This window comes from Juglans microcarpa x Juglans regia, chromosome 8S (assembly GCF_004785595.1).
Source record: "Juglans microcarpa x Juglans regia isolate MS1-56 chromosome 8S, Jm3101_v1.0, whole genome shotgun sequence".
Lineage (NCBI taxonomy): Eukaryota > Viridiplantae > Streptophyta > Magnoliopsida > Fagales > Juglandaceae > Juglans > Juglans microcarpa x Juglans regia.
This window is the reverse complement of record NC_054609.1, coordinates 9,090,583-9,114,813: the sequence shown is the minus strand read 5'-3', so window position 1 is coordinate 9,114,813 and position 24,231 is coordinate 9,090,583. Positions and strand designations below refer to the sequence as shown.

The following is a 24,231-nucleotide window of genomic DNA, read 5'->3' as shown; positions in this document are numbered from 1 at the left end:
ATCCAATCAAAACAACCCATCAACAACCAAACCAATTCAACCAAACCAACCAAACATCTCCATTCACAAATCCATCCGACTCCCGAACTCCTCGGACTCAGTCTGGCATGCCAAAAAATACAGTAAAATGGATTAGTGCAAAAATACATTTAAATTACGAAAGTTCTTTGGAGAAATACTTACAGCGCTATATAGCAATTTCCGAAGGATCACGAAGTTGAAAAAGGCGACGTCTGAGCAACACCACAGTGTAAAATACACTGTGGCCGTGGGTCACAAATACCAACTTTCAAACGAAGGCAAACGAAGACCCAAGATTGATAGGGTAGGGCCTAGGGAGGTCAGTGAAACTAGTGGTGGTGGTGGTTGGCCGTGGGTGGCGGCGCAAGGGGTGTTTTAAGGCCAAAAATACCCAAAACGAAAATGGAGTTGGATGTGCTTCACCGGTGACAGATCGGAGGTGGGGTTGGGTCCAATGGGTTGCTAAGAGGTCGAGAATGAAGTGGTGTGAAGATGGTGGCCAATGGTGGTGCAACGGCGGAAAGAATGCCGCGGCTTCAATGGGCTCGTGGTGGCTAATGGCGATGCGAATGGAGCTGGAAATGGAGGGGTGGCGTCTCCGGTGGCTGGGGAAGCGGTGGAGCCGGGCGGTGTCGACCACCGCCGGCGCACGGCGGCGAGCTGGGGAAGAGACCAACGCATGGCGAGAGAGAGAGAGAGAAGAACTCGCGCGCGAGAAGGAAAACCAGGAGGAGAAAAAGAAAAGAAAAAAAAAAAAAGAAAAGAAGAAAAGAAAAAGAAAAAGAAAAGGAAAAGAAAAATAGAAGGAAAGGAAATGAGGTCCAATCCTCATAACTTGGGTCACGAAAATGATCCAACGAAAACGATTTTAAAACAGCTAGTGAAATAAAATATTTCAAACACAGTGATTAACATGAAATTAAATAATTAAACCCAATAATAAGTTAATTTAATTCGAGAAGAAATTTAAACACATAACAATAATTAATTTAAAGAAAGCACTTCGAAAATTATTTTCGTAAACTAAAAATCATAAAAATAACCCAATTAAAAATTCAATAATTTTAAAATAAGAGAATAAAATTTTGAATCCATAAAAATAATTCCTTCAATAAAAATACACTAAAATACGGGGTGTTATAATAAATAAAAAAATTCTATGAATACAGGGTACTCTCGCTATATTAAATAATGCTATACAATTAGAAACTGGTCATTGTGCAAAAACTTCTAATAATATAGTATGTTGTGATAGCGTGAAAGTATTATTTCATCCATACTTTAAGATTTCTTAATAATTAGTTAGATAAAATTAAATCAGTATTTTACATCCACTGTGTGAAGAGGTTTGAAATTTCTTTAACCCACTATACTTTGACCTGTTCAAGAAAAACTACATTACTCAATTGTTTGAAAACAGCGGTATTTGTTTTTTTTTTTTTGTTTTTTGAAACAAGATTCGATATGATCAAGTTCTTACAAAAATACTGATTAATGTTGGAAGTGGGACACACCAAGATATTTGACTCCATTTCAAATTGAAAGACTTTTGGTTAAAGGGTGAATGGGGGGTTAAAGCTGGAGGTGGAAATTGAGGCTGGTTGGGGGATTTTGGGGTTTTGACTACAGCAGCAAGCAGTCAGTCCGTTTGAAGGGTTGTGGGTTTGGCAGCTTGTTCACTGCCCATAAGCAAAAGCTCTTGATCATAGAGAGAATAGAAAGAGAGAGAGGTTTTGTGATTCTGATCGACTTTCTCAGTTGTGCGTCCCTTTTCTTTCTTTTGCCTTCTGGGTTTTGTTGAGGGTCATTTTTTGTTTTCTTTCTCTGCTCCTCGTCTTCCTTGCCTATCATCATCATCATCATATTCTCTGTTTTCCAACAGATCCAGCTGCAACTCATCCATTCTGGTGAGTTTTTATCTATTTCTATTTATGTAGCTACACGCTGTGTTTTTCTGTTTCTTGATTGCTGCGTTTGACTTTAAATTTAAGTTTTTTAATGTAATCGGCGTTTATTGGTTTCTTTATTTGATCGCCTTCTTAATCAAATGCTGTTTCTTTTTCCTCTTCTTTTTCAATAAAAAATCAATTCCAACGATTCTGTTATAATTTTTATTTTTGAAGTATTATGATTCTTACTCTCGGATTAGTGATTGGATATCTTGTTGATTCACAGTTTGGTGATCTGGAGTTAAAAGGCTGGAGCTTCAGTGGTGATCAGTATTTGTACTGTGGATGTATTGGAGGAACTATAATGTTTCATTCTTAGTTTCAAACTGCTATCATTAAATTCCTAGCTGTGAGAGTCAAAGGAACTTCTGGACTGTCTCTGATACTTACAGTTTTGAATTTCTGGACACACGGGCTGCTCTCAATGATTGTAAATAGTTCACTGTCGGTTATTGCATGGAACTTGTGAATAACAAGTGAGTTTTAGTTTGTGGTGGTCAATTCGATGGGTGGGATTTGTTCAAGATCTAGAAGATCCACTGTTGATGAAGTAAATGTAGATAATGCTACCGGTGTAAACTTTCCACATGCTAATGGTCATTCTAATAATGGGGCTGGGATGGATTTTCAGTCTCGTGTATTGCCAGAAAAAATAAATAGCCATGACCCATCACCAGTTGGTGAAGTTGTGGATAAGCAGTTAAGAGAACCGAATGTAGTATCATATGGACTGCATCCAGATGATATCAATGACGGGATTCCCCACTTGTCGAGGGTGTTATCAAACAAGTCTAGATCAATCAAATCTAAGCAGGCAGCAGTGGCAAAGGTAATTTTGAACTCAATTTGTTCTTTGCATGTTTTTGCTTTATGGTTTTCTTGGAATTGACAATACATCTTTTAGATTGAACAATGTATGGTATGATAGGTTGCTAGATGCAAATTTGTTTTATATATGCTTGAATTCAGTAGCATTTGAAACCAGACTCTTCTATTGGAAGGAATCCATTACTAGAAATCAGACCCATCAGAATGAGGATAGTAACATGTTGCAGTAATTCTAGTTAATGAATTCCTAAGAGTTACCTGTCCATTCTACAGCTCTTTTCAAATCATGGCTTTGTGCTGTGTGGTTTCTTTTTGTCGAACAAAGAATTTGAAATCATGCTATAAGAACACAAAGAGACAATAATCAAGCAAGAATGTACCTTAGATAACAAGTAAAAGTGGCATGAACTTTCAAAGGTTTATATTTTGAAGTATATGTATTAAATTCTATTCTTTTTGTCTTGGCATGGGATAAATTTATAATCACGAAATTTAACTGATCACAACCTTGCTCCATTCCCTTTTTGGGTAGAACAGATGTACTTAATTCTCTAATTCGAGTAAGTTATGGGGGAAGTGGAGCTAAATATCCAAAACTAATAGCCAATAGGGTAACCTAAGCAATTTTAGGAACATTGTTATTTGATATGCTAAGTTTGAGTGAAAACTTGAGCAGTATTGCACTGAGCATGAGATATATTAGGAGTTTGAGAAAGTGATGAAGGGGAAGAAAAAGATTAAATAGTTTTATTTATTTTGTTTCAAAACCTATCTGCATTATGTTATAATAATTAAGTTCCATAAAAGTATACTCGAAAAGAAGACATTATGGTAGTTTTCCAGGAGTTTCACGCTCGAAGGAAGTTTGAGCAGAGCTTTAATGAGACATATGTTTTTCTTATCTTAAAAAAGTTGGTGCCTTAAGAATTTCTATCCCATTAGTCTAGTGGGTGGTGTTGATCAAATAATTTCTAAGGTACTAGTGAACAGATTGAAAAAGGCGGTGAAGAGGATTATGATGCATGACAAGCACGATCAAGAAGAAAGTTTAAGGAGAGGGAAGAAGAAGCAATAAATAGAAGAAGAGAAGAAGCTTAGAAGAGACTAGAGAAAGAAGAAGAGAGGGTAGAGGGTAAACTTGGGAAATAGAGAAGAGAAGAGAGGAGGGATAGAAAAGTCACTAGGGTAAACTTGGGAAATAGAGAAGAGAAGAGAAGAGAGGAGGGATGGAAAAGTCACTTTCTCAAAAATTTAATTCTATTCAAAATCTGACTTCATTGGAATACGTTGATTCTTAATGAGCTTATTTTTTGATAGGTAAACAAAATTTTATTGATAATGATATAAGAGTAGCTCCAAGTACATGGGATGTACACAAGAGAAAACATCTAGTTAAGAACTAGAAATAGATACAAGAAAACATTAGTTAGCATGGACCCCTTGCCTTAGTCTTTGGCTTTTAGATGATGGAGTTCTTTGAACAATTAAGAGCTCATCTGCCAACTTGTGTCAGTTGAACATTGAGGAAATTCAAAACCAGTCAAAACAAAACTAAGCGAAATGCAAAAGAATCATTTCCTTTATTGGTAAATAATGCGCGACTTGTGTATCTTGAATCTACAACCTCGGCCTTTACCTTTTTCTATTTGCATCAGGGTTCATTGGCATGAAATCCCAATTTTACCACAATCTAACATAATTTCAACAGTTGGTCATGTTATCAGTGATGTCAATTAAAGAAGTAAAACCTTTTTTTTTTTCTTTTTTTTGTATTGTCGGTTGCTATATTGATCATGTCCATTCCAATTGAACTATAATTAATTCATATTCCATATACCATAAATGTTATGATTATTGGAATACACAACATTTGGTGTTCTTTAGTACTATGACTATTAAACTTTAGTTTCTCCAGTCCACATGTTCATTAGAGTGTGTTATGTTCATTGAAATACAGAAGTAAATGGGAAGCCTGCCCTTGCGTTCTGCATCATCACACAAATACTGAGCCATTATTGGCTTGGTGTGGGACAGAACTTGAACATTAGCCAAATTGATTAATAATTACAAAATAATATGGAATACAAGAAGGTAGACACATTGAAATTTTCTCCAAACCTTTTACGAACAGGTTCCCTTGACAGTTCCCCATATGCTGTCAAGTAATAGTGTGTTTTTACCTCTATTCGTTGTTCATTACATGGACAGTACCATAATAACTTCAGCCAAGAACTCTAAAAGGACATCTCGTCTTGTTATGGCCAGTGGGAGGGTAAGACCATCAGTTCAAGAACTATTACCTTTTTGACTTATGAATAAGAACTTGATCATACTCCTTGCTTCCTCAGCCCACCTTTCTTTGGATGTATCCCTTTTTTATGCAATTTAATACTTTTGTAAATGATTTAGTTTGTGACATGTCTAGAGATTTTCTGTGTTGGCATGAAATTAGGTGACTTGCTGGAGAAATTTTCAGAATTTGAGGACGGCAATTAGAACATTTTCTGTTTGTGTCTAGTATTGGCTGTATACTTGTACCGTTAGCCCTAGTAGCAAAATGGTGCCTATCTTGCTTTGTGAAGAAGAGGTGTTGGAGTTGACCGTTGGACAAAGGGATTTTGGTTGAAGCTAGGTACCCACCATAGAATATACCCTTGCTCATTGAAAAAAGATTGGAGGCAGGGGGCTAGAAAGCTAAAGGTAGGATAGGGTTGATTTAGGAAACCTTCTAGGGGCGACATTGCCTTGTCAATGAATCTTAAAGTTCACCTGCTACAATGTGAAGGAGACCTGTAGGATATTTCCGTTGATAGGGGTAAAAGGCAATGGTAACTATACATTAAATATTTTAAGTTGACAGTACAGCCCAATTAAAGTTGTTTTATAATGAAACTTTGAAAAGAATAGACTGATACTATGATCCATTTGCTTGACGGATTATTATGTTTTTGATAAGTAATAGGAGATTTCTACTTATCAAAAAAAAAAAAAAAATTAATGGGAGATTTTATTAAAGCAAGTAAATAGGCATAGCCCAAGTACACATGGAGTATACAAGTGAAAACACCTAGATACAAGCTAGAGACTAGGAGCTAGAAAATGCTAAAAGAAAATCATTAAGATTATCTCCATTAAATACAAGAACTTTTGCCCAAAGACAGAGTTCGAAAGAAAAACTCTCTAAATTCCCCCAACAAATGTTCTCTGTCATCAAAACACTGTCCATTCCTTTCTAGCCATAGGCACCACATCAAACATAAAGGAATCATCTTCCAAATATCAGCAATGCAATGACTCCCCATAAATCCTTTCCAACAAGCCAAGAGATCCACCACCTTCTTGGGCATCACGCAAGCAATACCCAACCTGTTGAAAATCTCGTCCCAAAGTCTTTGCAACCTCACAATGCAGAGAAAAGTGGTCAACCAATTTACCATCTTTCTTGCACAAATAACACCAGTCTAAGCAAATTATACTGCGCTTTCTCAAATTATCCGTTGTCAATATCTTCCCTAGAGATACCAACCAGCAGAAAAAAGCAATTTTACTAGGCACCTTTGCTCTCCAAATACACTTCCAAGGGAATTGATTGTCACATTGGCAAGTCAGCATTTTATAATAGGAGCTGAATGTAAAATGTAATTTCCAGCATGTTGCCACAACAATCTGTCCTCCCTTCCCTGCACAATTTTCGTATCATACAGCGTACTGAAAAAAACTGAAACAACCGGCACTTCCCAATCATGAAGGTCTCTAATGAGTCTCACATTCCATTGAGGGATATTATTAGAAAAAAACAACAGAATCAGCCCAGTAACTTCTTTGTCCCTTGCTATCCTAAAGAGTGAAGGGAAAGCATTCTTGAGAGCCAAGTCCAAGATCATGCCAAAAATGGATCCTATCTCCTCCACCAGCCTTAAATGAGACATAGTTAAGAAATTCCCCCCAGTCATTCCGAATATATTTCCACAAACCGCACCATACACACTTCTAACTTCGTTAGACCACCAACTCCCCCAGGTTCTCCATAGTGCATCCCTCTCTAATTGATATCTCCAAAGCCTGTTGCAGTTAACTGGAGATGAGTATTCTTTGGCCATGAAAAGAGCTACATCACATTGACACATTCTATGTTCAAACAAAAATTATGAAGTATCTAATACCTAATTATTTAGAAGGGATGGTCTCTTGAACAACTATTGTCTATTTTACCTTGCTAAACTGGGACTTGTGTTAATTTCAAACTTCTGCTGGCTGAAAATTGATCATTCCTTCAGAAATGAATTTTAAGATATAACATCTAGCATGTAATCTCAATTGGAGCTCCTGTTGCTTCTTCTTATTGCTGTTAACTTCTGGTTTAGCTATTTTACTGGACTGTATATTTCTAGATGTTTGAAGTTCTTCACGATTGATCACAAATAAAGGGAAGCAAACATGCTCCATAGTTATGAAGATTCTGCTTTCAGGGATATGGTGCTTTATTGCTTCTCTACTGGTTTTTTTTGCATAAACTGCCATTTCTTTGATGTGAGCTAAACAATTAGGGGATGTTTGGATAGAATTTCCATCTCATCGTATCGCATCGCATCCCATCTCATCTCATCCCATCTCAATCCCTTGCCAAACATCAATGACATACATACACTTTCACACTAATCATTACAACTTTTTCAAACAAAAAAAAAAAAAAAAAACAATTCAACTTTTTCAAATCTCAAAACAAAAATTATATTCTAACAATATTTTAACTTTATAATATTTTTTATTCAACTCTTTCTCCCTTCTTTCCCAAAACTCAATAAATACTTAATTTAAACTATTTCACTACTATTCACAAACCATCTTACTACTATTCATAAAATTCTTATCTCATCTTATTCCCCAAGCATCCCATTATTGTTAGTCTGTACTCACTAACCTAGATGCTTGTTGACATCGTGTTAGTTGCCAGTATTTGCCATGGTTTCAGACATGTCCAATGGTGGTCTCCACACTTTTAATTTGTTGTTTGGCTTTTAACTGAGTAAGAAATACAATAGTCAGTAATTAAATAATATTGTAATAATGGAGTAAATATTATGGCAATGGTGTCAAATTGGCATAAGTTTTCTTTTGTTTTATAGGTTTCGGAGGTGAGCTCCCTTCTGGGCAGAGCTGGTACTGCTGGGCTTGGGAAGGCAGTAGAAGTTTTGGACACGCTTGGTAGTAGTATGACAAATTTGAACCTCAGTAGTGGTTTTACCTCGGGGATGGCAACAAAAGGGAATAAAATATCAATTCTGGCTTTTGAAGTTGCAAATACAATTGTTAAGGGCGCCAATCTAATGCAATCACTTTCAAAGGAGAACATCAAGCATTTGAAAGACGCGGTACTTCCATCAGAAGGGGTGCAAAATTTAATTTCGAGAGATATGGATGAACTCCTGAGAATTGCTGCATTTGACAAGAGGTTTATAGGCATAGAGAGTTATATTGCTTTTATTACATTTTGCTATTGCTTTATTTTGCTGGTTGATTCTCTTATAATTGGTACATGAATAAGAAACTTAATCATTTAATATTGCAATTCTGGCAGAGAAGAATTGAAAGTTTTCTCTGGTGAAGTGGTACGTTTTGGAAATCGTTGCAAAGATCCACAATGGCACCACTTGGATCGCTATTTTGAAAAGTAAATGATATGGATCTTGTGTATTACACGTTTGATGTGTTCATTAAACCTCTCAACTGAGGTTTTCATGTTCTGCATTTTTATCTTTATGATATTTTAGGTTGGGTTCCGAAGTTACCCCTCAGAAGCAATTGAAGGGTGAAGTAGAGGCTGAGATGGAGCAATTGATGACTTTGGTTCAGTATACAGCTGTGAGTATTTCCACATCACTGTTGAAAAGAGACCACTACACTTTTTAAGTTGCAGTAATGTTGATTAATAATATAGTCATAATGGACCTTTGTCTCACAGTTCGAATTAAAAAGGAAAGAGTAGGACTATTGTTTCCCTCTTTCATTTTCTTTTGGTTGGAAATATTTATATATTTATTGATAGGTAAATGATAATTTATTGACAATAAACATAGGCGTAGCCCACGTACATAGGTCGTATACAAGAGAAACACTAGTTGGAACTAGAAATCGATATGAGGAAATCATGTAACTTTGTGATCTTCTATGCATTTTTTTCCCATATTTTCACATTTCAGATGGACATAATTAAGAAATTACACATTGACTATTTGAGCTGAAAGGTCCATCTGTACTGATGTTATACCTTGGAATTTGACTGATGGAAGACAAACCCATCTCTATTGGTTTCAGGAATTATATCATGAGTTGCATGCCTTGGACAGATTTGAGCTGGATTATCAGCGGAAGCTTCAAGAAGAGGATAACTCCAATGCTGCCCAAAAAGGTAACACGACTTGGATTTCTAGTTTTGCAAATTGTTCATACATGATAGATATGCTTATTACAACATAGACAGTTGTACATAGGACCAGGATGTTTAAATGTCTAGTATTGTTGATTCCCCAACTTTGGAATGGGTCATGGTCATTCCCAATGCTTGGCTACATCTAGCCTAGTAATCTTTCATTGCCGAGTTTTATAATAATTTTCTATCTAAAAATTAGGTGCATGTCTAACTTATGAACCAAAAAATAAAGACTGACATCTTATTTTGATTTATTGATATTTGAAACATGTCAGTAGCGAGTAATTTACATTATATTTTTATAGGTAATCAAGAATTTTTATTCATAAGAAAATGAGGCATAGCCTAAGTACACATGATGTATACATAAGAAGTATCCAACTAGGGTTTACAACCTAAAGTAGAAAATCATGGACATTTAGTTCATTAAAATCAATGACCCCTGCCCATAAGAACAAGGTTTTAAAGAAGAGAACTTTAAGCTTATCCATTTGTCCTCTCGTTATCATTGAAACTTCTATCATTTCTCTCCCACAAAATGCACCAACACATACATTATAGGGCCAATCTTCCATATTGCTACCACTTGTGAATTGCCTTGAGTCCTCTCTAGCTTTCTAGAAAATCTACCAGCCTATGAAGCATGGCCCATGATAATTCTATTCCAGCAAAAAAATCATCTCACATGATCCTGGCCACTTCACAATGTAAAAGCAGGTGATCTACTGATTCCTCATTCTTTTTACACATGCAACAATAGTCCAACAACATTACATGATGTTTGCCTCAAATTGTTTGTGGTAAGAATCTTGTCTAGGGAGGCTGTCCGAACAAAAAAAGCTACTTTCGGAGGAGCTTTCTTCTTCCATATATTCCTCCATGGCAAAGTGGTCATTCCTTGACTAGTTAGAACTTGGTAGAATGATCTAACTGTGAATCTATCTTGGAGGGGCTCCAACTGATCTTATTTATGGTGCCCTCAGTCACCCTGGCAGAATATGCCAAGGCAAAGAGTTCAGTGATAACCTCCAACTCCCAATTTTGTGCTACCCTAATGAGATCTACATTCCATTGAGGAGAACCACGAGAGAAGACCAAGAGGTCAGCTAATGAAACATCCTTCACCTGTACAAGCTAAAATATGTCAAGGAATGTTTCTTTGAGACTTCGATCACCGCACCATTTGTCGTGTCAAAATTTGACTTGAGAACCATCACCTACCTCAATACATGCATGGCTTAGGAAAGCCTCACATCCTTTTCTTATGTGTTTCTACAAACCCATCCCATATGATCCACATACCTCATTCGAGCACTATCCTCCCCAAGACTCCCCAAACTTTGAATTTATAGCTGACTTTCCATAGGGCCCACCTTTATTGTTGGTGCCGCCACAACTATTTACCCAAAAGAGCTTAATTGAGTTTCATCAAATTACGGATCCTCAATCCCCCCAGACATTGGTGTGCAAACAATGGACCAGTTTACCAAATGGAATTTGAACTCGTCCCCCATCCCACTCCACAAGAAATTCCATTATAGCTTCTCAATATGTTTGGCTACCTTTGTTTGAAGCGGGAACAAGGTCAGAAAATAGGTTGGTAGGTTAGAAATGGTACTTTTGATTGCAATAAGCCTACCTCCTCTAGACAAGTATAACATCTTCCAAGAAGCCAATCTACATTCTACCTTTTCAATCACAGCATTCCAAATCACCTCTGATGTGAAGGAAGCACCCAACGGTGGGCCAAGATACTTCATAGGCAAAGAAGATACCGTACATCCTAGGAGGTGAGCTAGATTCACCGCATTGGGGACAACCCCCATTGGCACCAATTTAGACTTCGAAGGATTCACTCTCAAATCGGAGACAGCTTCAAAACAAAGGAGGAGAGCCCTCAAAGATTGAATGTGCCCATGATTTGCTCTGCAAAAGATGAGTATCATCGGCAAAAAGCAAATGAGAAATATCAATAGAGCCATAATCACCATTCCCCACCGAGAAGCCATAGAGAACGCCACCTTCCACAAGGTCCGAAATCATCTTACTAAGAGCTTCCATGATGATAATGAAAAGTAATGGAGAAGGCGGATCCCCCCGTCTCAAACCATTGGAGTTGGCAAAAAAACCCACCGACAAACAATTCACCAAGATAGAAAAGCGGATGGTAGAAATGCAATATGCTACCCAAATACACCTTTTCACCCCAAAACCACTTTTTACAAGTAGATAAAGCAAGAAGTTCTAGTTGACATGATTGTAAGCTTTCTCCATGTTTAGATTGCAAAGTAATCCAGGTTCTTTAGATTTGAGTTGTCCGTCCAAGACTTCATTTGTAATTAATGCCGAGTCAAGAATTTGTATACCTTTGATGAATGCATTTTGAGGCTTTGAAATTAACTTCTCCATCATCATACTCAAATCTCTTTGCCAAAACTTTAGAAATGATCTTGTACAAGGCTAATAGGTGGTAATATCTAACATCCAAGGAACCTCTCTTTTTAGGAATGAGAGCTAAAAATGTATGATTGAGACTTTTTTTCAAACCTTTCATTAGCATGAAACTCTTGAAACACCCTCATGAGATCATCCTTGATCACTTCCCAACAAACTTAGAAGAAACCAATGGTAAAACTGTTAGGGCCTGGAGCCTTGTCACTAGCCATGCTATGGATCACTTTGCACACTTCATCTTCTTCGAATGGCCTCTCAAGCCACCCTGAACCCTGTTGGGCTAATGATTCAAAGTTAATCTATCCACTTTCGGTCTCCAAGCATACTGTTTAGAGAGGAGGTGATCATAGTACCATACGATGTGGTTCTTGATGACTAGCTGATCCAGGGAAACTGCACCGTCTACCACCAATGGCTGAATTGCATTGTTCCTCCTCCTATGTAAATTAACCACTCAATGGAAGAACACCGTGCACTTGTCTCTCTCCTATAGCTATAGTGCCCTTAATTTTTGTCTTTAGTAGAATTGGGATGGATTGGGTGATGCCTATGAAAGTAGTGGATCTACTTGCGTGTTGGATTGGGCTTCAAAGTTCTCCTCAAGTGGCTGCTGTGTGGAAGATGGTTCATTTGTGTCTTATGTGGTATATTTGGTGGGAAATGAACGAGACATGTTTTAATAATAAGAAGCGCACTACTTATAAAAAAATAATAATAATAAGAAGCGCACTATGGAGCAAATCTGGAAATTCTTTGTGTTCTCTTTATTTCAATGGTTTTCAACTATAGTGCTTAATGGAGATTCAACTCATGATTTTCTGTTTTCGTTTTCTTCTTTATAGAATGTAATTTGGTGTTTTCTTTTGTATACTTCTTGTATGCATGGGCTTCACCTATTTCATTCAATGAATTAAATTCTTTCTTACTTGTAAAAAAAATTTGTTGTCTTCAACAGCTCTCTTCCATCAATCTTGCTCTTTCAAGTTCCATGACTATCTGACTCTTGTAGATTCTCTCGGCTTCCAAGAGAGTTCTTGCCTCCTCCTCGCTCTCCAGACCCTGTAGCTCCTCTAAGAGAGAGCACCTCTGGTGGGCCACATTTTCAAAAGCTTGTTCATTCCATCACTTCAAATCATTCTTTAGCGCTTTTTGTTTTCTTGCCATTATGAAACTTTGAGAACCTTGGAAGCAGTACGACGACCACCATTGTTTGAGCTTGTCTACAAAACCATTAGTTTTAAGCTACATATTCTCAAATATAAAATACCTTATGCCCCCTTGGATGCCTCCACTGTCTAAGATGATAGGGAAATGATCTGAGCAAAACGTTTGTAGTCTTTTTTGAATTACATCTGGAAAATGTAACTCCCAGTCAGGAGTTATAAAAAAAACCTATGAAGCCTCGACCAAGATGGGTGTTCACAACTGTTGGACCATGTCAACATGCCTCTAATTAAAGGAATATCCATAAGCTCATGTTCGAAAATGAAGTCAGCATAATCCCTCATAGCAGGGTTAGTGTGAGACACACCCAATCTTTCACTCGGGACGTGAGTGACATTATAGTCCCCCCTATACTACTTGGTATCTCCCACCAACTAAGAATCCCCACCAATTCTTCCTACAATAGCTTTCTTTCCAAATCAAGATTAGGGCCATATACTCCTGCAAATGCTAACAAGAATTTGTCTTCTATATTCTAAAAGGAGCAAGCCACTGTAAACTCTCCTACACATTCATCCATTCTCTCCACCACCCATTTATCATACATCACTAAAATACCCCTGGATGCCCCTTTAAGATGGCAAGTAGGACCAGCCAACATGTTGACATCTCCATAAACACTCTCCTCTACTGGTCTTCCCTTTTTACCCCTATCACTTTGCTGCAACACCGATGTGTGGCCCGCACCATGCGACACCACCACCAGTTTCGCTGCGCCACCCATCGCTGCCTCTACATCTTGACGACCAGCTTCCCCTTCCCCTTGTCTACCACCCTGACCGGGAGTAAAGGCAATGTTTGTGTCTTATCTATTGGATGATGGACAGAGCATGCTTATCTCCAAAGAGAGGCATTGCCACCCCCTTCCTTCCATTCCCCCTAGGATCACTAAAACTCCTCGACACACACTACCGCTGTATTCTGCTAGTTCTAGATAACGCCCGAAAGCATTAGAATGCTGATGAGCGAAAATAGCCTTGTCACCATCTCGATATGTCTTACATAAATCTTTCTTGCTTTCCGATAATGAACATTCTTCCAATGTGTTTGCAAACCAGTGTGCACTGGCACAACTTAGCACCATCTCCTTTGTAACCTTCCTACTCCTCTCAATAATACAAATGCATTTTGCCACCTCCAATGATAAAACAAACACCTTTGTTTCTATTGATAAGTGTTCTAAGAAACCCATCCTTGTAGACTAAAACAAATAGGTAAACGATAAGCAACTGAGGAACCTGATTCTGACAAGAGTCACTGAAAAAAATCAGAATTAGTTAAAATGTCTGGAGACAAAATGTACGGAGAGGACACGTCTCTAGAAAGGAATGGAAACTATGTAACAAACTAAGAAAAAAAAAATGTACGGAGAGGACACATGTTGGCATACTTATCAAAAGAAAAAGTTTGTTATGTGTTTGCATCTTTGTAGTGTGAGGCATAGGCATGATGCGTTTTATGTGGTTAGTCCAACAGTAACATTTAGTATGGTAACCCACAAATTGCAGTGGTATGGAATATGGTCCCTATCTGTCTAGTGTGGTGTATTTAGAGGGAAATGAATGATAGGAATTTTGAGGACCACAAGCAGACATTGGGGAAGCTTAAATTATTTTTATTACTCTGTTTCTATGGGCAGCTTCTATAGATTTTAATGGGCTGAGTTTTCTTTATTTTTAATGGGCGGGTTGTTCTTATGTCTAATTCTTGTGCCCTTGGGCAGAGCTGTTTGCGTATATTATTTAAACCTTCAATTACGCATAAAAGACACATTTTAATTTTTCATCTTCAAAGTTTTCTCTCGCCTGGGTTAGCCTATGGGCTCTTTTTTATTGAAATATTCAGCCCTAGATTCAAAGTTGTGATGTTCTGTATTAAATCCTGATAGATTATGGAGGATTACTTTTATAAAAGTAAAAAAATGAAGAAACAAATGGAAAGTCTTGTTTTCGCCGTTGTTGTTACAATTACGGTTATTTATTGGTGACTTTGTTTCCTAGTGTTGACTTATATTGGCTTATTTCTGTATTTTTGAAAAGTAGGGGACAGCCTTGCAATTTTAAGGGGAGAGTTAAAGAGTCAAAAGAAGCATGTAAAAAGTTTGAAGAAAAAATCACTCTGGTCGAAGATCTTGGAAGAGGTAACGTTAGTGCTGCTTTATGTAGCTCTTTCTAGGTGCATAAGGAGATAATGTGCGACATGAGAATTTTGGGTTCCTGGATATTATTAATAAGAAAAATTTTTCTCATCAACCACTATTCACTACCCCACACCCCACACCCTATAAAAAAATTTATAGGGTGTGGGGTGTGGGGTAGTGAATAGTGGTTGATGCATAGCATTCCTCTATTAATAAATATGTTTTCTCACACTATCACCATTGTGCATTTGGCAGCCATATGCACAGTGTGCAGTATTATAATTCCATGGTTCTTAATAGATACTTGCACAATGAACCTCTTTGCGTCTTATCCTCGAATTTTTTCTCATTGTTGTTATTCCTTTACAAAAGGACCATTCTTTTCTCTTCTTTTGCAGGTGATGGAGAAGCTTGTAGACATTGTCCATTCCCTGCATTTGGAGATTCATGATGCCTTTGGTAGTGCTGGTATGCATTGAGAAAACATTAATTATATGATGTCCATATCAGGGCTTGTCTTGCTCATCCTTGTATTTTCTCCTTACAAATGGGAATGCTAGACTCTGGGCATTTCTAGTTCCTGCTTTTTACTTGCAAACTTCCAAGGTGTATTTGTATTCAACTGAGATTATTAAAGACAACATCCAAGTTTACCTTAAAGAATTGGAAAGATGCATCATATTGATTGGGGAACAAATTAGTTGCTAGAGTAATGAAGTTTGTGCTTCATAGAAAGCAAGCACACTAAGTCACTAGAAATATTGAAGCTTCCCTGGAAATATAGAACAACATCTGTTCATTTATGAACCTTGTGGGAAAGCCCCAATTTCTTCTGCATTGGATTGCAAATCTATCTGAGAGGATAAAACTCTCTCTCAATTTTTTTTTTAAGCTTATTAAAAGTTATTGACTAACATCGTTCTTTTATTTTCTTCTATAAGGATGCTTTCATTCACGCCATTTATTTCTTGAAGTGGCCTCTTTAAACAACACTAGATGTAGAAGTTTATGGACAGGCTATTCTTAGGCTTATGTTAATTTAGTGAAATTCTCATGCTTTGACCTCTTCGACCTTGCAGATGATGACAAGCCAATTAAAGGTACTCATAGCAATCATAAAAAACTGGGGTCTGCTGGTCTTGCATTGCATTATGCAAGTATTATTGCTCACATTGATACCATTGTAAGTTTATGATTAATCCAGTATTATCCAATATGTTTGAAGTACCTTTTTGCTTTTTTGAGTTATTTTGAAGCCCATGTACTTGGGCTCTTGCCTATTCTTATGATCAATAAAGCTTTTTTTAACGATAAGAAGAAAAAGAAGTTATTTTGAAGCATGATATTTTGGAAGAATAGATAGAAAGTAGGACATTTTCTCTAGATGACTTTCTGTGTGTTAGAGAAAAGGGTCCCTAGATGCCTATTCCTATTCTAGAAGGTATTAGTTAATTGTGAGGTGTCTATCGTAGTTTGTCCTTTAATGTCCCTTGCTATATGGAAGAATGAAATGAAGGCACTAAAGAAATTCACCCCCATTTCTCTTACATTTTCATTTTTTTTTTTTTTTTTTTTTTTTTTTTTTTTTTTTTTATGAGTAAGAAAATTTTTATTGAGACAAGCAAATAGGCATAGCCCAAATACACAGGAAGTATACAAAGGTGCAAGCCTAGTTACAAGTCAAGAACTAGAAAAAGAAACAAGGAAATCATGAACACTAGTTTCATTGAACACATTGGCCAAAGCCCAAAGAAATAAGGTGTTAAAAAAGAAACATCTAAGTTCGTCCACTGAGTGTCCCTTATCTCCAAAACACCAGTCATTCCTCTCAAACCAAATACTCCATGTAAAGACATAAAGGGATCATGTTCCGAACAGCAGCAATTTGAGAGTTACCCCTAAGAACTCTCCAATAGGTGAAAAGATCTACCACCCTCCCAGGCAATCACCCATGCCACTCCAATTCTATTGACGACCTCATACCATAATCCTCTTGCCATCTCACAATGAAGTAACAAAAGATTCACCGATTCGCCACATTTTTTACACATTTAGCACCAATCCATAACAATTAATCCACACTTTCTAAGATTGTCCTAGGTCACAATTTTCCCAAGGGAAGCAGTCCAACCAAAGAAAGCAGCCTTTGAAGGCACCTTACTACATATACACTTCCAAGAAAAAAAATGTACCACATTCTGACCAGACAATGCCTTGTAGAGCAAACTGTGTACTTCTTATTTCCAATATGAATCCAAACCATTCTGTCTGTCTCAGCCCTGCCAATACTTGTATCATACAACAAACTAAACAGATCAGAAATTGCATCCATTTCCCAATCATTTGCTGTGCAAGTAAAATGTACATTCCATTGAGGGCAACCACTTGAGTAGTCCAAAAAACCCGCCACTGAAGCATCCAAATTATGAGCGATCTGGAGGCCGGGAAAAGCAGCCTTATAGCAGGGTTTTAGGGTTTGAAATTATGGTTCCTGTTAAGAGTATTTGGTGTAAGAGAAAAAAAAAAGCGAATATTTTTCTTTTGGTGGTTTTGTGTTGGTTAGATTTCTGACGTCCTCATCAGGGGCATGTGCAGTACTCCAATATCACATAGGTTACAACCTTGCTCTGATTCCATGTGTAACGGTCTAAGGAAAGCTCTAGCCACATTTGCTATGACCACAAAAAGGTTAGTCAATATAAAGCTTCCCTAGAATCACTTATAAGCCCAATTCACCTAATAAATAGTTAGGGCATGTTTGGGTAGTGAGATTAGAATTCTGTGAATAGTAGTGAAATTATTTGTAAATAGTATTGAAATGTTTGAGTTAAGATGCTTTATTGGATTTAAAGTTAAAAAATTGTTTGAATATAATTTTTTAATATTATTTTTGTTTTGAAATTTGAAAAAGTTGTATTGTTTTTTTGTGTTTTGTTTGGAAGTTTGAGAAAGTTGTAATGATTAGGTAATGATTAGATGAAAAAGTTGAAGATTTGAAATTGAAAAATGTTTTGTATTTTAGTGATGTTTGAGAAAGAAATTATGAGAACCATTGAGATGAGATGAGATGTTCTCAACTCATCTCACTTCCCAAACATGGCCTTAATGTGGGATTTAGCACCCATGATGATATGAACCCGTGGGAATGAATTCCCTTGAACCCACAATCAATTTGAAAACTCCCCAAGAAAGCCAAAAATCAAGTCAAGGATGGAGAATCTAGACCCGATGAGAACCCGTTTCAAGAACCTAGATTATATTAAAATCTAGACCCGTTGAAGAACCCGTCTCAAGAACCCAGATTACAAAGGAGGAACGCCACAAAGGTTGTGATTTACCTTTGATAAGTTCAAGAGTTCAATCAAGAACAAGAGGAGAAAACTCGACTCACAAATAAAATTCAATATTGTCTTCCACAGCTTGAATAAAGTGGATCAAAGCTGGTTCTTCTTCTTTCAGACCCATCTTCAGTGTTGGGCTCTTGTTGGCTTCATCCCAAGTGGATTGTACCAATCCTTGCATTGCTTCCTTGATCTTCTTGGCCCTTGATCTTGTAATTGGCCCATCTGGAACTTGCAAAGGATCTTTAAGAGTAGGCCCACCTTGGTTCCTATCACATGACTACCTTTATAACTTACTAGCTGTCTGCTACGTATCCGAGAAGCCTGGAATCCACTCTGTAGATTATTCATATTCTATATGGGGAATAGGTTGTTACATAGAGTCATCATGGTAGTCCTTGGTGTTGTTTTTTAAGGTTGCATGGTGTTTAGCTGCGGTCTCCAGTGGGTTTTAATGTCTTAGTGCTTTGAAATAGAATACGAGTGTTATTGACCACCTCTTGGTCATCTGAGGTATTTGTTTTCATCAGCATGGTGGTTGCCAATGTTTATGAGCATTGCCAGGCATGTCTGTGGTGGTGGTTGGCTGTGAGGTTCTTGTCAGCATGCACAGTTGTGTTGTAAGATTTCTTGATGTTGATTTGAGGCCATTGCTCATGTTGATGCCAAGAAAGTGTGGTCTCGCTGGGTTTGCTGGTATCATCTGTCGTGGTTGATAAGTTCTCCATTGGCAGAAAGTGTTGGCAGATCTGCTGTTGATTGAATGATGACCTATGGTTGGTTTCGGGTGCTCTCTATTCTCTATCATGATTGTCTACAGTCAGGTTTTTTATTTCATCAGTCTTGGGCTTGACTTAGGTTATTTAGGCATCAGTCATGGTTTATATGCTGATCTTATATTGGTTTTTTTGGTTGCCGGTCTTTCTTACATTTCATGATTCTTGGGCCATTTCTCTCCTGCCTATAACTATTGGGTCAATCCTAACCTACCTCCATGGTTCAACATAGACCTAAAAATAATGGGTCAACCGGGGTCAAAATTTCAGCATTTTCACATTTTCCATCTGGTTTAGCTGGTTTTGGCACATTTTGAATGACTATGAGTCAGTTTAGTAGAATATTTGGCTGGATGTAGAGCTCAGATGGTTCAGTCAGTTTTTCGGCTCAACTGTACTTTTTTGGCCAGTTTCGATTACTTTTCGGCTGATTTTCCTTAGTTTGGCCAGTTCTAGTGGCTTTTTGGGTGATTTTGTTGAGTTTCAGCTGGTTCATACAGTTTCTTGGTTGTTTCGAGTAGTTTCTCATGCAATTCTGGTTGAGTTGTTTGTTGATTGCATATTGATGACCAGAATTGTGATCGCCATTGGTGTTTGTTGTCTTAACTGCCCTTGTTGTTTTGCGGCTAGGTCTGACCGGCATTGGTCTTTTTTTTTTTGGGGGGGGGGGGGGGGGGGGGGGGGGGGGGGGGGGGGGGGGGGGGGGGGGGGGGGGGGGGGGGGCTAGATTATGTTTTCCGACAAAATCTAACCTGCTCAATTGTGTTTCCCAATGAGATCTGGCCTTGATGTTTTGTGGTGGAATTAGAGCACTTCCCTGGGCTTTTTGGACAAGATCCAACTAGTGATGACGTTTTTAGGCAAGATTGACTGTAGTCAGCATATGTTGGCAAGTCTATAATGGTGTTGGAGTTTTAGAGGAATTTCAGCTTGTTTATATCCTAAACATAGGTTGTTCAATATCTACAACTTAATTATTGTTTGTCAATATGCATCTGGATCGGTAATGCAACTCAACTAGTTTATAAAAAAAACTTAGAAAAGTATTTTCAAACCAATTGCTTGTCTTTTAGACTTTTTATTCCATAAGGTATCATGTAATATCAAAATGTGATATCGTAATTAATCGATAAAAAATTTTCAATTTGGATTTGTCTTGTTAAATCACTCCCTTAACCTGACATTTTCTGGCTGTGGTTCTAAAATTTTGAACCCAAAATTGAACTGTTATAGTTAAGAATCTAACTGAAGCAACCCAAATCGGTGGTTGGGTCTTTGGTACCCGAAAAGCATGCTGCTCCCACTTTTGAGCAGTTTTGGGCTTGCCGAAACCTGCCTGGACATCGATGGCCTGCTTGAGTTTACCTCATGAGATTACTTTTCAAAAAAAAAAAAAGTTTACCTCATGAGATTTCTTTTTTATGAATTTGTTGGACTTGCAATAAGTCTGAGGTACTCGTGTATTATAGAATGTATCAAATTTTTGGGTATTCTTAGGTAGTTGTAGGACACATTGTTCATGAGAAGCGCATATGGAAAACTAGTTTCATGTTTGAAGGAAAATTATGTACCGTACATACCGGAAAAACATATGTCACAGCTGTCATAAACAAATGAGATATGGGCATCCTATTTTATTATTTTACCAACCTTTTGTTATTTTGATGATTCTAACAGTCAGTGTAAAGTTTCCTCATAAAGAAATTATCCAGATTATAAGCAGAAAAGTTGTATCAATAGCACAATAATCTCTCAGCAATCTGGAGGTTATGTTTAGACTAAACAAATGGGAAATGATGCTTTAAGTTATCTTTTCTTTCTTACTTTCAATAGGGGGGGTTTTCTTTTTTAACATCATGTTATGATCAGGTGTCTCGGTCAAGTTCTGTACCTCCAAATACGAGGGATGCTTTATATCAGGGTCTGCCGCCTAGTATAAAGGCATCTTTGCGTTCAAAATTACTGTCATTTCAGGTTAAGGAAGAGGTATGTGTTTTATACACTTATTACAAAGGAGAATAATCTGAGTCATTGCAGTATTTTGTGTTCTTTGCGTATATATGCCTTGTGTATATCTCTTTGTGTGTGCACATGCGGCTGTAGACACTATCGATTTGTCTGTGAGGGAAAAATTTACTTCAGACAAAACTCCCGACTCTTAATTTATATCTTCTTATCCCTAACTTTCTTGAAATGGTGTTCTTGCAGCTAACCATCCCACAAATTAAAGCTGAGATGGAGAAAACTCTACAGTGGCTTGTTCCTATTGCTACCAACACAACAAAGTAATTCTGCTTGCCCTCGCAGTAAATGCTTTGGTCTATGAGTGCATCTGATACCCCCATTCCATCATTTGCGCAATTCCCTTTCTTGCAGTGGGAAATATGTGTCACGCATGAGCATGGGGGGTACTATAGCAGTTGTTTTATTTCTTAATTATAAAAAAAAAAAGGAGATCTCTTCCACACTGTAATGTGGCTGGTTTTAGTTGCATGAGTTTAAATGGCCGACAAGATGCTATTTTTGCTAATTTTTAAATATTTCACTATGTTGTCTTTCTAATTGTTTTCTTTTACTTTTTTTCCAAATAATTAACCGTATGTTTTTTTTTTTTTTTTTTTTGGTCCACTTAGAGCTCATCATGGCTTTGGGTGGGTTGGAGAATGGGCAAATACAGGGTGAGTTCTTAATGCACTTGCTTTCCCTTCATTTATCTTTTGTGTCATATTTCACTAAGCCTTCCCTTTTACTTTTATGTCTGAGGTGAACAGAAAACCTGCTGGCCAGACTGACTTGCTTAAGATCGAAACGTTACATCATGCAGGTAAGGAGAAAACCGAAACTTATATTCTCGAACTAGTAATGTGGCTTCACCATTTGGTCTGCCAAGTTAGGGCTGGCAATGGTGGATTCAGGTCTCCTGGAAAATCCCCAATTCGCTCTCCCAGCCAGAAAACCACACAGTTATCAACTTACACACCCTATTCTCAATCCCCCATGTTGACGGTTGAAGACCAAGAAATGCTTCGGGATGTGAGTAAGCGGAAATTGACTCCTGGAATAAGCAAGAGTCAGGAATTTGATACTGCAAAGACCAGGTTAAGCAAGCACCATAGGCTGAGTAAGAGTATCAGCCACTCCCCCAGTGGAAATAAGAAGGACCTATTTCCCATTAGGAGGCCATTTTCTCTTCCTGTCATTGACTTCAATATCGACCGGGTCAAAGCCTTGGATGTCATTGACCGAGTTGATACAATGCGAAGTCTATAATTATATATGGCGTTTCAACATGCTTCTCAAAGGAGACATTGTGTTTGAACTTGGTACATCTGCTACATTTTCCATGTAGGGTGCTCTAGTAGTTTGTGGCAAGGGAAATCTCATGTGAGTTGCTAATTAGATCATGAGTGATATAAGTCATTACTTTTTTTGAATGTGAAAATTTAGGGTGATAATGAGTTGGCAATTTGATTGTTGTAGAGATGGGAAGGTATGAGTTCTATATTTAGTTTTTTTTGTACAAGTAAACAGACAAGTTCTATATTTAGTTATGTACAGACAGGCATTTTAATAATTGAAATTTCATGGTTCTGTTTCTTTTCTTTTTCCTTTCTTTTCTTTTTCCTTTTGTTTTATACTTGAATGTTTCTTTATTCTTTCCAGCAGCCACGACTTTCAATGGACTGCAGATGCAAACTAAACTGTTGTCTTGACCTTTTTTCTTATAGCTGTAGTGAATTACATGGTAAGTGATGTGTTTACATATTGACTTCTAAGGCACTGTGATTTTTCGAAGTTCTCCATAGCTCCACATATTTTATGTAGAGAGAAGATATTTGCAATCGTGAATTGTACAATCATCAAGTATTTGTTTTGAAAAAAGTAAATAAAACATAGGACTTATATGAAAAAAAATTAATTTTTTAATAGTAAATCTTACTTTTTTTCAAAATAATTACGTGGCGATTACGCATTTCATAGTTATATATAAAATTATTCTTTTATGTGAGGTTTGAAGCTCGATTAATGCTCCTATATTGACCTAGTAAGACTGGAATCTCAACGTTTGGCAGCTTGCCAACTTAATGTAAATTCCAAAGCAAACAGCAAAAGAGTCCGAAAGAGAGTCCAAAAGAAGTTAGGTACCCTTTGAAATATTGTCCTCATTCAATAGACTTTTGTCTCTATGTTAAAAAATTCAACGGTATCCTTTGAAAACACAGTAAGTACGGAGACAAGGTTGAGAAGAAAGAGATTAAAACAAGTATTTTTTATTCTTCTAAGGAGGGTAGGTTGACTCACCCCTTTTCTTGCTATTTCTTGTGGAATGTGGATGGCATCTTATTAGCCTTAAGAACTACCAAATTAAGGAACCTCACGACAAACCCTTTCAGTTTCATAGATCATCTCAAAAGCAGCTAGGTGTGATAATGAAGAAATCACTTAGGTTCTTGACCCAAGAAATGATTTTGAAGTATCAAATCATCCATCTTACAATTGAATGGTTTGACTGAATTGAATGGTCTAATGTAGAAAAAGAGAGACTAAATGCTTATGTGGAGCTTACAATGTCCAAAAACTGATTCTCTCTGCTTGCATGACTGAATTAAACAGTTCAATACAAAGATCTAGATATAGACACAACATTAAATTCTAATTTGGAGTCCACATTACACGAAAATTTTATAAATGTGACATTAAATATTGTAGAACCCACAAGATGTATCTATGTCTTTTCAGAATCGGACCATCCAATTTGGAAAGACAATTGGAGGATTATCTTTATTCTCCATCTTATTGAAGGAACCATTACATAAACAACAAGATCCAACCTTGCTCTTGTCTTTATTTGGTTCTATTCCCTTGTGGTTAAATTATGGAATATCTTTAAAATATTCCCATCTCAGTTCCTCCAATAAATAGTCAAACATGACCAACTTGTCGCCTATCTTCCAAAATCAAGAAAATCACAAGTTCTCTCTCTCTCTCTCTCTCTCTCTCTCTCTCTCTCTCTCTCTCATGCATGCATGCATGGAAATAATGGAATATATTGATTGAGGAGGAGCTT

General features: G+C 37.2%; 1 protein-coding gene across 2 annotated transcripts; it reads left to right on the top strand.

Moving 5' to 3' along the window:
- The first annotated feature begins 1,407 nt into the window (after positions 1-1,407).
- Positions 1,408-22,760, top strand: LOC121244493 (protein PSK SIMULATOR 1-like). 2 transcript variants are annotated; one of them, XM_041142578.1, is made up of 14 exons: positions 1,408-1,928; positions 2,197-2,799; positions 7,925-8,250; positions 8,377-8,469; positions 8,570-8,660; positions 9,114-9,207; positions 14,949-15,046; positions 15,445-15,514; positions 16,126-16,229; positions 21,033-21,149; positions 21,372-21,448; positions 21,797-21,841; positions 21,920-21,987; positions 22,177-22,760. In XM_041142578.1, the coding sequence occupies exons 2-14, from the start codon at positions 2,476-2,478 to the stop codon at positions 22,431-22,433; spliced, it is 1,764 nt and encodes a 587-aa protein (XP_040998512.1). In that variant the 5' UTR covers positions 1,408-1,928; positions 2,197-2,475; the 3' UTR covers positions 22,434-22,760. The 2 variants fall into 2 exon arrangements, with proteins under 2 accessions (XP_040998512.1, XP_040998511.1); XM_041142577.1 differs by having other exon boundaries at positions 1,414-1,928; positions 21,920-22,760.
- Positions 22,761-24,231: the final 1,471 nt, after the last annotated feature.

Bases quoted from the DNA above. Each gene is read 5' to 3' on its own strand.
- LOC121244493 (XM_041142577.1), top strand. From the start codon at position 2,476: ATGGGTGGGATTTGTTCAAGATCTAGAAGATCCACTGTTGATGAAGTA. The intron at 2,800-7,924 runs GTAATTTTGAAC...TTTGTTTTATAG, and splicing joins AGCAGGCAGCAGTGGCAAAG to GTTTCGGAGGTGAGCTCCCT. The intron at 8,661-9,113 runs GTGAGTATTTCC...TATTGGTTTCAG, and splicing joins CTTTGGTTCAGTATACAGCT to GAATTATATCATGAGTTGCA.